Raw genomic sequence first — 15,034 nt, forward strand, 5'->3', positions numbered from 1 at the left:
CAGAGATTTTTTTCTCTTTCATCTGATTTCTTGCCCGATATGTAGCAGGTTCTTCATAAATATCAAATGGATGGGTCTGGTAGAAGATGTTGGTTTGTATTTAGAAGAGAGTTAATTGGCATATTAAGTTTTTTATGTTAATACTACATATTTTGCTCTAAAGATGGTGGAACCAGGGCAAGATTTACTGCTTGCTGCTTTGAGTGAGAGTGGAATTAGTCCGAATGACCTCTTTGATATTGATGGGGGAGATGCAGGGCTTGCAACTCCAACACCTACTCCTACAGTTCAGCAGGTAAGAGTTTTCCAAAGTCTCTGTAAAAAGTAGATTTTTCTTAATTTCTATTTACAGAGTAAACGTTATTAAGACAATTTTAAATAAGCATGTGTATGTTATTTTTATATTAGTTTTCTCTCATGAGATGGAAAATATTTGCAGTGAAAAGACATTTCCTGCTTTGATATATACACAAAAGTAGGAGATGAATTGTTTAGAGCTCTTGTGGGAGGTTTGTTAATCTCCTTACTAGTTGTCTTTGTATTTTATAGGGACCCTCTTCTGAGGTTTCACTATACACATTCTCTGAAAGTAAAAAATAAGATTCTGGTATCAGTATAGTTTTGTGAAGATGTACTTGCAAAGATTATTAGTTCCAACCTGGTATCAGAGATTTACAATCTGTTTGAGCGTAAAACTTGTCATTTTAAAAATTTTAATAAATACATCTTTTGTTCTTGAAACAGAATTCACTGCCATCATTTTTTATTTTTTTCTCTGATATTGTTTTCTCTCTAGTCCGTGCCACTTAGTGCATTAGAACTAGGTTTGGAGACTGAAGCATCAGTTCCTGTTAAACCAGAACCAGAGACGCTACCTACTCCAGCGCTATTAAATGTTAGGGTAAGAATGATTTACATTTGGTGTGACTGCTAAACTGGTTTTGAATTATAGTAAGAAAATAATTTGTAATATGAAGTAGTCTTACCTTACCAGTTCTGTTTTTTGCTACTTTCCAATATGCTACTCTCAGCTCCTATTTGATAAAATGTTTCTCTCATTCTTCTCATAGTTACATTGATCAAAAGATAATTAGGACAAAGCAAACTTTTTAAAATTTACTCACTGTAAATAATACAAAATTCATGAAGTAGAGATGAGCTACACATTATCTCACTATACATTTCATTTTTCCTTGTTGATTTCAGGTTTTGTCCATTGGTACATGGGATTTTTATGTAATGGTAATTGTGCTTTAAATATAGAGTTTCTCTGATTTTACCTTAAACATAGCAGTTATTAACTTAAGCTTAGCATATAAAATTATTGGACAGCCTGGTTTAAAAAATTGATAACTTATGATAAATTACTGTTGAGAGTTTTGTTTAAAAGTGATAAGTGGTGGGATGCCTAGGTGGCAGTCCTGGTTTTTGTGTTTGTGAGTTTGAGCCCCATGTTGAGTGTTGAGATTATTTAAATTAATAAATATTATTAAAAAAAAATTGCCTCCTGTGCTTATTTATTTAAAGTAGGCTCCATACCCAGCATGGGGCTCAAACTCATGACCCCTGGATTAAGAACTGAATGCTCGGGGTGCCTAGTGGCTCAGTTGCTAAGCATATCTGCCTTCAGTTCAGGTCATGATCTCAGGGTCCTGGGATCGAGCCCTGCATCAAGCTCCCTTCTCAGCAGGAAGCCTGCTTCTGCCTTTCTCTCTGTACCTGCTTGTGTTCCCTCTCTCACTGTTTCTCTCTCTCTCTCTGTCAAATAAATAAATAAATAAAATCTTTAAAAAAAAAATTGATTGCTCTACAATTGAGCAAGCCAGGTACACCAAAGCTGCCTGCTTTAAAAAATAAAAAAGTAATGCGTGGTAATGTCTTAAGATTCTTGTTATAGGAGTCATGGGACAATAACAAATAGTTTGAGGAGGAAAGGAAGTAGAAATAGACTGAAATTTTAAATATTGCACTTCAGTCCATGGTAGTCACACCGTCATTTTCCCAATCTTTGACCTTTTTTCCCTGCATTTTTCCCCAACTCCTAATGTCTGCCTGTACCCCCAACTATAAAAAAATAAAATGCTATGTAGCTTTGTCTTAGGTACAGAGGTAGTACCCATTCATTACCCAAAGGTAATACCCAACATACTATCACCAGTATGTGATATCGGTGGATTGGCTGGATCATTCGTACAAATTAGGTGTTTAAAACCCTGTTTCGGTGGTTTTATCTTCTAAATTCTAAACATTGGTTTAGTCTGTATGATAGCAAACAAAGCATTGGGCAAGAATCATGGAATGGTAGCAATGGAAAATGAACCCCAGAGAGCCTGGGCCTCCGGGGGTAAAGTGATTTGCTTGAAGTTATCAGAGATTGTAAATCTCTGATATCAGGTTGGAACTAAGAATCTTTGCAAGTACATCTTCACAAAACTATACTGATACCAGAATCTTTTTTTTTTTTTAAGATTTTATTTATTTTATTTGACAGACAGAGATCACAAGTAGGCAGAGAGGCAGGCAGAGAGAGAGGAGGAAGCAGGCTCCCTGCTGAGCAGAGAGCCCGATGTGGGGCTCGATCCCAGGACTCTGAGATCACGACCCGAGCCGAAGGCAGAGGCCTTAACCCACTGAGCTACCCAGGTGCTCCTGATACCAGAATCTTACTTTTACTTTTAGAGAATGTGTATAGTGAAACTTCAGAAAAGGGTCCCTATAAAATACAAAGACAACTAGTAAGGAGATTAACAAACCTCCCACAAGAGCTCTAAACAATTCATCTCCTACTTTTGTATATATATCAAAGCAGGAAACATCTTTTCACTGCAAAGTTATCAACCTCATTGGGGCAGTGCTGGGATTAGAGGTTCTTTCTGTTCCTAGTCCTTGCATTACATGGCATTACTACACATCACAACTTGCTTAGGAGAGTCCTTATTTATCCTTGCTGGCCCCGATAAGTATAGACAATGTCACACTATTACTATACTCCCCCCCCCCCCCAAAGTGGTGTGTTTTAACTTGGTAGTGTATAGTTAGGCATATTTAATTAAAAATACAGTGCCAGTGTTCAAGTGAGAACTCAAGTCTGTTTTAGATGTTTAAATGGCCTCCCATGTTTGTGAATCTAAGCCACATTAGAGAGCTCGGTACTTCCTCAGTGGTCTGATGTGTTATGGTTTTCTTTTCTAGCAGCAGCCTCCATCTACTACAACATTTGTGCTGAATCAAATAAATCAGCTTCCAACCCTGGGATCTACAATTGTAATGACTAAAACACCACCTGTAACAACGAATAGGCAGACCATCACCTTAACAAAGTTCATCCAGACTACTGCAAACACACGCCCTTCAGTCTCCGCACCAGCAGTACGAAATGCCATGACCTCTGCACCCTCAAAGGACCAGGTTCAGCTGAAGGATCTGCTAAAAAATAATAGTCTGAATGAGCTCATGAAACTGAAGCCGCCGGCCAATATTGCGCAGCCAGTGGCAACAGCAGCTAGTAAGTGTGTCTGTTCTCAGTCATGTCAGCCGGCTCCTTTTGGTAAGATGTGTCAGGGTGTTTTTAAGGGTTTCCTTGGGTCTTAAAAGAACCGGGTGTGAAGGACTTATCTGTATGACTTTGTACAATTATAGGATTTATACAATTCAAAGGAAGGAGAAATTTAGAAGTCATAGCATTTACCTTGAAATGAAGTGTGGAATTACCAGGAGGCTACATTAATTAACACTATGAGATCTCAGTTTTATATATTGGGAATAACTAGTTAACATTTTCTCAGTCCTTTAAATCAGTACTTCTCAAACTTGAGAAGTGCCTGTGAATCACCTGGAGATCTTGTTCAAAAACAGAATCAGATTTGGTAGGTGTGGGGTAGGGCCCAAGATTCTGCATTTCTAACAAGCTTTTTGGAGGTGCTCAGGCTGGTGGGCCTTGGACCATGTGTAAGGTAACTAGCTTGAAACTGATACTTTTCTCCTTTCACTGTGACTTTTACAATTTTATTATTTACCTGTCATTGGCTTCATTGCTTGTAAGTAGATGTGTATTTAATAAATTCTCTTTTAAAATACATTTTGTAATGCCTTGGTGGCTCATTCGGTTGAGCATCCAACTCTTGATTTTGGCTTAGGTCATGATTTCAGGGTCCCAGGATTGAGCCCTGCATTGTCCTCCATGCTCAGTGCCATCTGCTTGTCCCTCTCCTGCCTGCTCTACCCCTCCTCCTGCTCACATGCACTCTCTCTCAAATAAATAAAAATCTTTTAAAAAAATAAGATACATACATTTTCATTATTTAAAAGTTATTATTATTGGGGCGCCTGGGTGGCTCAGTGGGTTAAAGCCTCTGCCTTCGACTCAGGTCATGGTCTCAGGGTCCTGGGATCGAGCCCCGCGTCAGGCTCTCTGCTCAGCAGGGAGCCTGCTTCCCTCTCTCTCTCTGCCAGCCTCTCTGCCTACTTGTGATCTCTGTCTGTCAAATGGATGAATAAAAAATCTTTTAAAAAATAAATAAATAAATAAATAAAAGTTATTATTATTATTTTAAAGATTTTATCTATTTACCTAAAAGAGAGCCTGGCAGGGAGAGCTCGATCCCAGGAACCTGAGCCAAAGTCACTTAACCAGCTGAGCCACCAGGTACCCCTTACTATATGTTTTGTTTTTTAAGAATGAGTGCTCATACAATCCTTTTTTTAAAAATAGCTTTATTGAGGGGCGCCTGGGTGGCTCAGTGGGTTAAGCCGCTGCCTTCAGCTCGGGTCATGATCCCAGCGTCCTGGGATCGAGTCCCACATCGGGCTCCCTTGCTCAGCAGGGAGCCTGCTTCTCCCTCTGCCTCTGCCTGCCACTCTATCTGCTTGTGCTCACTCTCGCTCTCTCTCTCTCTGACAAATAAATAAATAAAACCTTTAAAAAAAAATAGCTTTATTGAGATACATTGTACATACCATGAAATTCATCCTTTCAAAGTTCATGGTTGAGTGGATTTTAGTATATTCATTCAAATAGTTGATAAACCATCACCATGAGCTAATTCTTTAAGGATGGGGTTTTATTTTTTTTTTTATTATTATTATTATTTTTAAAGATTTTATTTATTTATTTGACAGAGAGAGATCACAAGCAGGCAGAGAGGCAGGTAGAGAGAGAGGAGGGAAGCAGGCTCCCTGCTGAGGCAGAGAGCCCGATGCGGGGCTCGATCCCAAGACCCTGAGATCATGACCTGAGCCGAAGGCAGCGGCTTAACCCACTGAGCACCCAGGCGCCCCAAGGATGGGGTTTTAAAGGGAAAGGTTCAGCAGTGGTTTGATAACGTTTTTTTAAAGAGTTTACTTATATAGAGAGAATACAGATTTTATTGTTAGTTTTTCTTTAGAGTGCTAGCTCACTTTTTCAAATATTTATTGAGTGCCTACTATGTGCTAAGAACTCTTTTGGGCTTTTGAGGCTGTGGCTGGGAAGAAAACTGTTGAATCTCTTTTGTCCTGCAGCTTGCATTCTAGTGGAGAGAAAGAGATGATAAGCAAAAGAAAGAAGTTATATAGTGTGTCTGAAAGGAATAAGCACTGAGGAGAGAAGCAGAAAATGAGGTGTGTGGCAGGAAGAGGTTAGTTTTGAGTGCAGTGTTCAGAGGAAGCTTCGTATTTAGTAAGGTAATTTTTAAGGGTAAAATAGAATTATCAGGTAAACTTTAAAATCTTGACCACATCAAATTTTAGTAGTACAGTTTTAGAAACTGAAAAACATGAACTCTTAAGAGGGATATTGTTTCCTTCCATTCTACATTCAGTTGAAGTGTATTCGAGTACTTGTTACATAATAGTACCATGGTGGGCACAGTTGGAAATGATAACTGACCTCGGTTATATTCTGAGCTGACCACTATTTTATAGTTTCAGGATTGGAATGGGTGCCTTTTTTTGCTCCCCCTTAAGTAAATTTCTTTGGGATTGTTGTATGTTTGGATTAAGGGGCTAGAATGAAGGTTCCTGAGGTCTTATACTAGTACATAAATAGCATTTTATCAGGGTTTTGGAATGAGCTGATACGTATTAAACAGACAGTTCCTTTTTCCAAACAGCTGCCTTGTTTTTCTAATATTAGGAGGTAGATTTTAATACCTGATATAGACCAGTGTATAATTTTTTGGCAGAATGGACTGCTTGGAAATTGTGCTTGTGTTTGTGAAGTATAGGGCTGGGGCATTCTAAAGCAATGGCCAAGAAGTGTTTGGTAGGGTGTTGTAGAACTAACTTCATGTCCAGTGACAGATACAATTAAAAATATCAGATAATTTAGTCTTTTGTTTGAGTCTATACCACTGTGTTCTTATGGCTGTAGTTTATTCTCAAGGTCATTGTCCTGAACTAACTGCAACCTGGCAACTACATGCCCATTAAGTCATTTGAACTGTCTTAGGACTGATTTTTTACTCTGCTCCACCAGGGAGATCAGGAGCATGGCCCCCAACTAGCTGGGGTACAGGGCAGCATCTGGAATGATTCCTGGGAGTCTTGGATGATCAGCAGTTAGTGGAAACAGCTGTCATTAAAGTCTGGATTTGAGGAGAAATCCAGCTGCTTTTATGTGAGTGGCTTCCTGAGCATTCCACTCTTCAAATCAGCACATGTTCTCATAATTTAAAGAAGACTGCTATCGTCAAGGAAGTTTAGAAAGCAAAACAAAACAGGATAGGTTTGGAGCTGATCAAGTAATGCTTAGTACAGTAACATCTCCCACATCCAGTGGAGTAATTTTAAAAAGACAAAAGAGTACAAATCAAGGCCGTCCTTGTGTGGAAGTCTGAGAAACTATCACACTGGACCAGGGCTGAAAAAGAAACATGTAAGTGAACGCCAAAGATAAGCATACTTTTGTGTTGAAGCACAGGGTAATCTTTTTACTGGAAGAGAACAGTAAAAGTATGAAACTGCAAAGAGCAAGGTTTTGCATGTTTCTCTCTCCTTTATCTATGCGTGTTTCCCTCTGTAGCCTTGAGCCCTCTGGCTCTCTGTTTGGGTGCTGAGCCCTCCCGTGAGGTCTGGGTTCTGTACTCTGCCAACTTTTCACTCTCTCTCGCCCAGTTACATTAAGTACATAAATTTGTTATCTCTGTTCCAGCCTTATTTTGTTAAAACTTCAGTTGTAGTAATTTTGGAGTCCCAAGTGACAGGCCTCCCATATACTCCATATCTTTTGGTTGAGTAGATAAGATGTTAATAAGTCCTTCTGGTGTGATTTCCACACTGATCTCAGAAATTCCAAATACCTGAAGTGAGTGCTTCATGCAGGCTGGTCACGGGGGCTCTAGCTCTAGACTGCTTAGTCAGGCAGTTCGGCTTGACCTGATACTCAGATTGAGGAGTTGTCTTACTGTATCTAAAAAGAGTTTGGTAAAAAAAAAATATATATATATAAAAATAAAAAGAGTTTGTAAACCACCAGTATTGAAGAAGAAAAGATTAATTGTTTGGATCTTTATTCTGGGGAAAGAGGGAAATAGAGTTCCCCAATATTTTTTTCCCCCAAGAAATAATAATTTGCCTTGAAAGTAAGTATCACCAACTCAGATGAGATTGATTCTGTCTTGACGATAACACCATTCTGGTTGGTTGGTTGGTTGGTTTGTTTTTGATGAACCAAGTGAAGTATCCCTGTTGATATTTGTATTAAAATGAACTATCAAATACTTGTGGTTAATATGTCCTTTTCATAACTGGTTCTCAAGTTTTGAGTACACACATTTCTGTTTAAGTTACTTGTTTTCTAAGGTTAATTCTTAGCTGCATGGTAACACATAGCTTTGAATGTTTTAATTCTTAACGCTTAGTTTAGGTTAGTGACAAGCAGGTTGGTATTCTTTGGCTCGTGAAATGGGTAAACTTGTACTGACTCTTTAGATTTATTTTTTTAAAAATCTGAATTTAAAAAAATTATAGTAAAACTTTTACTGAAAAGAAATTGATATTTTGTTCTAAAATCTAGTAACTCTCCCCTCAGCTGATGTAAGCAATGGTGCTGTAAAGAAAGAGTCTTCTAATAAAGAAGTAGCAAGAATATGGATAAACGACATGAAAATGAGGAGTTTTTCTCCAACCATGGTGAGTTTCAAAAGTGCATCTGTATTGTGTGGTATAGATGTATGCTTGGCTAAAAGTGGTCTTAAACAACCTCAGAAAAACTTCTTTTTGAGTGAAGGGGGGCTACTCAACTACATGAACTAAGGAATAAGCATGAAATCTCAAACTGACATACTAAATGAGGTGATGAGAGCTTGCATATTTGATAGGGTTTGGTATTACACACAGGACTGACAATCTCATCTGATCAGAGACAAAGATAATTTGGAATTAACCAAAGTATTTGATAACTATGTCCATTTGGGGATTGAACCTGAATACATAGCTAATTATGAGCTGTCAGGTTGTATAATGTTCTAGTTATAAGTAATTTTTTTCCTTAAATTTTGGAAATGCCTTGGATTAATTAACTCTGTACATTTATTCATAACTGTGCTGTGTGTAACAGTGCCTGTGTGTGGTGGGTTTGAACAAGCGGTGTACTACTTGGCTCCCCCTTCCATAATCACACAGTTGGACAAACACATGGTTTAAGTAGTATAAAGGATCGCAAAAAGTACATTGAGTTACTCACAGTTAGGATTAGGAAATTGGAGGAAGAGGAAACCTCCCTGGACTCAGATGGCCTGGGAACACTTCATTTTGTGGAGCAGGTATGATGGAGATTAGGTGTTGGATTTGGAGAGACTGTAAGAGGGCATTTTAGGAAGGGAGCTAAAGCATTGATAGGCACAGGGGAGGTGGTGGCTATATACTTAGATGGCAGTAAGCCAGGAGAAAGTTGGAATGGTTGGTTTTGGCACTGTGGAGGTTCCTGAGTTGAGTTTGAAAGACTTTGGGTACCTGGGTGGCTCAGTTGCTTAAGTGTCTGACTCTTGTTTCTGCTCAGGTCATGGTCTCAGGGTTGTGAGATCAGGCCCTGTGCTCAGCGGGGAATCTGCTTGAGATTCTTTCCCTCTGCTCCCCCCACTCCTGCTTACCTGCATGCGCATGCTCTGTCTCTCTCTCGCTTGCTCTCTCAAATGAATAAATCTTAAAAAAAAAAAAAAAAAAAAAAAAAGACTTGGTGTAGCACCTGTGGGGGCCCCTGGAAGTGAAGGATCCTATTAGTGTTTCAGGGTGTCAGGTGGGGAAGAGAGGCAGGTTGGAAGGTTGGTTAAATACTCCAGAAGGGAGAAATTAAGAGACTGAACTTGGAAGATTGCAAAGAGGGTGGGAAAAGGTGAGGGGAAAGAAAGAAAGGAAAATAGGAGATGACTGCATGTAACAATACCGAAGAATTGATAGGACTTAGGGATGGAATATGGAATTCGAAAGACAGCACAGCAATCTGTGCCTGAGGTTTTGAACAGGGACCAGGAAAATGAATGCTGGCAGGACCCAGTTTACTTAATGGTTGTGTACCAGCAACTTATGTGGAAGTTGATTTTTAGAAAGTACAGTTGCATTTTTAAGAAATGTACATAGATTCCCATTCCAGCCCATGTTTGCCCATGATATGCCAAAAGTTCTGTGTTGTCCTTGCAGTTAAGAAACATCTAACAGGTGGGGCGCCTGGGTGGCTCAGTTGGTTAGGCGGCTGCTTTCAGCGCAGGTCATGATCTCAGGGCCTGGGATCGAGCCCCACATGGGGCTCCTTGCTCAGCGGGGACCCTGCTTCTCTCTCTGCCTGCCACTCCCTCTGCTTGTGATTTCTCTCTCTCTCTCTCTGACAAAGAAACAAAATCTTAAAAAAAAAAAAAATCTCTTAATACTTAAAAAAAAAAAAAGAAACATCTAACAGGTGCATCTGTCTGGCTCACTTAGTGCAGCATGTGACTGTTTATCTTGAAGTCTTTAGTTCTGGCCCCACATTGGGAATAGACCTCACTTAAAAGAAAAGAAAAGAAACATCTAGCAGGGATTACAGACTGCTAGACTGTGCACCAAAGCCAGTTGACAGATGTGTTCTGTTTGGCCTCCACAACATTTTGAAAGATTTTTAGTTTGTTGCTACCACATAAAGATCCTGAACTCCAGGTTCTCCTGAAAACTAGGAGTACCTGACAACCCTGGGTTCACATTCCCCACCTCGTAAAGCATGCCTCAAGTTTAGTAGTGAACACGTGTTCTATGTGTTGGGCAGACCTTCCCCAGGTACCACAACCTTTCCCTGCTCCCCCTCATGATTCTCTCCTTGATCCTAAGCTTGGTGGCCCTCAGTTGCCATTTTACTGGCTTAGAAATTTACCTGTCTGGTCCCTGATTTTGTGACCAGACAGTGTCACCAATTTATCTTCCAGTTACACTCTTGGTAATTTTTTCTTTTTTTTTTTAAATTCAGGTATAGTAAGATAAGATAGAAAGGGAAGGCCAGCCCTTTAGTATGCGTTCTTACTTGGTAGGCAGGGAAAGGGCTGAAGGTGGGGGTCAGGAGGAGTCAGAATTTAAGTCATTTGCTTAAGGCCACACAAAAAACCAGCAGAATGGGGATTTACATCTGTTTCTTTGGCCAGCCCCACTTTGTCTATAGTTTTTGTAACTGAGTTTCATTTTGGCTATTAAGAGCATTTGGAACTGTTTTGGATTTTTTCTCAGGATTCCATGGGTTGATGTTGATTGGGTGTTTGTCTACCATCTCTCTTCTCCTTCCCACTTTTATTGAGCATCTTTGTGCCATCATACTCTAGACCAAAGAGAAAGAAATCAAAATGCCTGCCCTTACCTTTCAAGGCTTTGTTGCCTTTGGCATTGCTTATAGGTCTTGACTGGTTTCTCTTTCTTTTTCTTCTTCTTTTCTACATTTATGGGTTTCACAGCTTTTTCTCTGTAGTTTTTCTTGAACAAGCACATTAATTGAGAGCTTTGCTGATGGTTTTACTTGTAGTGAAAGGAGGCAAGTACAGGGTCTTTCTGTTCCCCTAATCCTCTGTATCTTACCCTTCAAGATTCGGTGAAGAAAGAAAGGAACATGTGACTGGTAACCATTCACTCAAGTTGCCTGGGACAGTGGCTTCATTCCTGTTTTCCTGGTTTAATTAGTAAGAGCTCCCTATTGCATTTTTCGGTGTTTTAGGGTTTGGAGAGTAAGTGCTTGGCTATCTTACATATGATTGTTGCTTGGAGGCACAGATGTCAAGTAGATTCTCTGTCCTTCAAAAGAAACTTTAAATCGAGAGTTTTCTGGGGTTTTGGTTTCCGTGTCTGATGGAAAGAAGATAGCTGGAGTGAAGGTGCACTGAAATGAGGGTGGGATGTGTAACTTCAGCAGTTTCTGGCACTGAGGTTGTAGGATGAGCTTCTGGGGCTAGCTCATCCACCTTTGCTCCCCAGATCTTTTGGTCTTTCTGTTCCTAGAACTGAAATGAAGACTGAAGACTGAGGTTAAAAAAGAGTTCTGGACATCATGGAGGGTGGTAGGCAATATTGAAGAGGAAAGTTTGAGATAGTGGTGGCTGGAAGGATGGTGGAGCCCTGAGGTGACCCAGTGGTGTGTTAGGGATGAGAGTTGGGTCATGGATTACCTGTACTCATTGGAGAAGCACAGAAGATGTAAAGTGTGACCCAGATTTTAGGGAATATAGAAGTGGTGTGTCATGTTTCCAAGACTGAAGACTGTTTAGTAACCTACAGAAGAGTTTTTCTTTTGTGTTGGTTAGGCTTCCAGTCTCTGATTATGCTCCCACTGTGTTACAGAAGGTCCCTGTTGTGAAAGAGGAAGATGAACCGGAGGAAGAAGATGAAGAAGAAATGGGTCACGCAGAAACCTATGCAGAGTATATGCCGATAAAATGTATGTTGTTGGAATCTGTCAACATAATGAAAGACTTCCCGGTTCTTCTTGAACTTAAGTAACTTTCCCACACATGTTATTATCTATTAGGAGCTGTCAATATTGAGTACCTCAGAATTTGACAAGAGCTTTGTAATAGGTTATAAATTATAATATATTTTAAAATACCTACATGAAAATTTTGCTGTGGGTTATTTTCCCTATGCAAACGTAGAACCATTTTGGGCTGAAGTCCTTTAAGAGTAAAAAAGCTTGGGTTTTATTTTGTTTCAGGTTAACTTTGTTCATATTAGTGATTATAAAATCATAGTAAATTGCAGAGATAGAAATCTGTATCTTAGCTTTATATATTTTATATAAACAAAGCACGAAAACACGGGAATCTTAAAAATGTGCTATTTATTTCATTGGAGTACATAAACACTTCTGTCCTTTTTTCTGTAACAACCGTGATTTATTTTTTTAGTGGCCACTATGTCAAATTGGAAATTAATAGTTTGGGGCGCCTGGGTGGCTCAGTTGTTGGGCATCTGCCTTTGGCTCAGATCATGATCCTGGGGTCCTGGGATCAAGCCCCATGTCGGGCTCCCTACTCATCGGGAAGCCTGCTTCTTCCTCTCCCACTCCCCCTACTTCTGTTCCTCTCTCACTGTATCTCTCTGTCAAATCAATGAAGAAAATCTTTAAAAACAAAGAAAATTAGTAGTTTTTAGTTTTGATGTAAAATGTTCACTTTTTCATTTTATGGGGGAGATAAGATGAAAAAATAAATGGCTATAATCCTTTATGTACTCCAAGTTTCTATGAAAAGCTACTAATACTACCACTTAAACTCAAAATTTCTGTTTAGCAACTATGTATTGACTTCAGGATCCCATAATTTCTGGTCATTTAAAATTAACTTCATGTGATGCCTGGCTGGCTCAGTTGGTAGAATATGAGACCTTGATCTCAGAGTCATGAGTTCAAGCCCCAGTTTGGATGTGGAACCTACTTAAAAAGAACATATACATACATAAATTTTATTTTATTATTTTTTTAAGATTTTATTTATTTATTTGACAGAGATCACAAGTAGGCAGAGAAGGCAGGCAGAGAGAGAGAGGAGGGGGAAGCAGACTCCCCGCTGAGCAGAGAGCCCAATGCGGGGCTTGATCCCAGGACTCTGGGATCATGACCCGAGCTGAAGGCAGAGGCTTTAACCCACTGAGCCACCCAGGTGCCCCAATACATAAATTAAAAGAAAAAGAAAAAGAAAATCTTAGGTTGTGGTATCTCAAATGGGTGGTTTCCCTCAATCTCCATAATGGTTTTCATAAAAGAATTGAAAGTTTACCCGTGGCCCTTTAAACCGAGGTCAGCAAACTAAATTTGGACCAATGCCTGTTTATATAAAGTTCTATTGGAAAATAACTATGGCCATGAGTTTGTTTGTTTATTTATTGGCTATGGCTGCTTTTACACTGCTACAATGGCATTGTTCAGTAATAGACCAGCTGCTCAGCAAAGCTGTAAATACTAATTGACTTATTTATAGAAAAAGTTTGCTGACCTTTATTTAAAACTATTCACATAATGCATTTTGAGGAATTAGTTGCTGTTTAATTTTATATCAAAGATTTCCATTAAAATACCTTTCAGAATAAAATTAAATTCCAGACTTTTTGTTTTACTAATTCAAGTGAATGATTCATTCAAATAGATTTTTTTAAGATTTATTTATTTATTTATGTATTTTTTTTTAAAGATTTTATTTATTTATTTGACAGAGATCACAAGTAGGCAGAGAGGCAGGCAGAGAGAGAGAGAGAGGGAAGCAGGTTCCCTGCTGAGCAGAGAGCCTGATGCAGGATTCGATCCCAGGACCCTGAGATCATGACCTGAGCCGAAGGCAGTGGCTTAACCCAGGCCCCCCCCCTTTTTTTTTTAAGATTTTATTTATTTGTCAGAGAGAGATCCCAAGTAGGCAGAGAGGCAGGCAGAGAGAGAGGGGGGTTGGGAAATAGGCTCCCTGCTGAGCAGAGAGCCCGATGTGGGGCTTGATCCAGGACCCTGAGATCATGACCTGAGTCGAAGGCCGAGGCTTAACCCACTGACCCACCTAGGCACCCCTTTCTATATCTTTTTTAATTAGCAGGTCTCTATTTAAACCGTAAGTATTTGATAAATTGGTCCTTTTATCAAATTTAAGTATTAATTTACCACCTATTGGTGCCTTTTTAGAATCCTGAAGTGTATAGTTACTTACTTACTTTTATTTTCTCTGACAGCAAAAATACGGCAATATTATGTAATAAAACTGGGAGCATTATTACCTAGAAAAATTAAAATGAAGTATTTTTAAATTTTCATTTAGTAAAAATTGGCCTACGTCATCCAGATGCTGTAGTGGAAACAAGTTCTTTATCCAGTGTTACTCCTCCTGATGTTTGGTACAAAACATCCATTTCTGAAGAAACCATTGATAATGGCTGGTTGTCAGCGTTACAGCTGGAGGCAATTACTTATGCAGCCCAGGTAAGCAGTATTTCATAATTACATACAATATATTTATCTTTTAATCCTTGTCCATATAGTATAGTTGCTTTAACATAAAGGCAATTTTCCTTGAATGAAAAACTTGTGCTTATGATTTTACAAAAGTTTCATTTGTTAGAAAATTATTTATTTTCTTATTTTAGAGAGAGAGCATGTGTGAGCAGGGGGAGAAGCAGAGGGAGAGGGATAACCAGACTCTGTGCTGAGTGTGGAGCCCAATGCAGGGCCTGATCCCATGAACCCAAGATGATGACCTGAGCTGAAATCAAGAGTTGGACGCCCAACCAGCTGAGCCACCCAGGTGCCCCTCGTGTGTTAAAAAATTAAAGGGGTAGCATGGATGCAGGGGGTTCATTTTTACTGGAAATGAAAAATGCTATAACCTTTTTGGAATTCACTGGGGATGTGTATTAAAAATGTGGGGTGCCTGGGTAGCTCAGTTGGTTAAGTGTCAGACTCTCGATTTCCGCTCGGGTCATGATCTCAGGCTCTGTCCTAGGTGTGGAGCCTGCTTAAGATTCTCTCTGTCCTCTCCCCAAACCCAGCTCTTGTGCATGTGCCTCCTCTCTCTTTTAAAATAAATAAAAATAAAATTACATATATCCTATTGTGCCTGGCTGGCTCAGTCGATAGAGC

At 39.4% G+C, this 15,034-nt stretch overlaps 1 protein-coding gene across 4 annotated transcripts in view; it reads left to right on the plus strand.

Moving 5' to 3' along the window:
* Positions 1-15,034, plus strand: part of SBNO1 (strawberry notch homolog 1) — a 46,164-nt gene that overhangs the window by 9,776 nt on the left and 21,354 nt on the right. For 2 of the 4 annotated variants that reach the window (XM_047696604.1, XM_047696603.1), the window contains 6 exons: positions 164-295; positions 797-901; positions 3,193-3,505; positions 8,009-8,109; positions 11,764-11,860; positions 14,217-14,377. In XM_047696604.1, coding sequence (XP_047552560.1) covers positions 164-295; positions 797-901; positions 3,193-3,505; positions 8,009-8,109; positions 11,764-11,860; positions 14,217-14,377 — 909 coding nt within the window. The remainder of the gene's footprint in view (positions 1-163; positions 296-796; positions 902-3,192; positions 3,506-8,008; positions 8,110-11,763; positions 11,861-14,216; positions 14,378-15,034) is intronic. The other 2 variants (XM_047696606.1, XM_047696605.1) reach the window with 2 other exon arrangements.

The sequence above is a fragment of the Lutra lutra genome, chromosome 12 (assembly GCF_902655055.1).
Source record: "Lutra lutra chromosome 12, mLutLut1.2, whole genome shotgun sequence".
Taxonomy (NCBI): domain Eukaryota; kingdom Metazoa; phylum Chordata; class Mammalia; order Carnivora; family Mustelidae; genus Lutra; species Lutra lutra.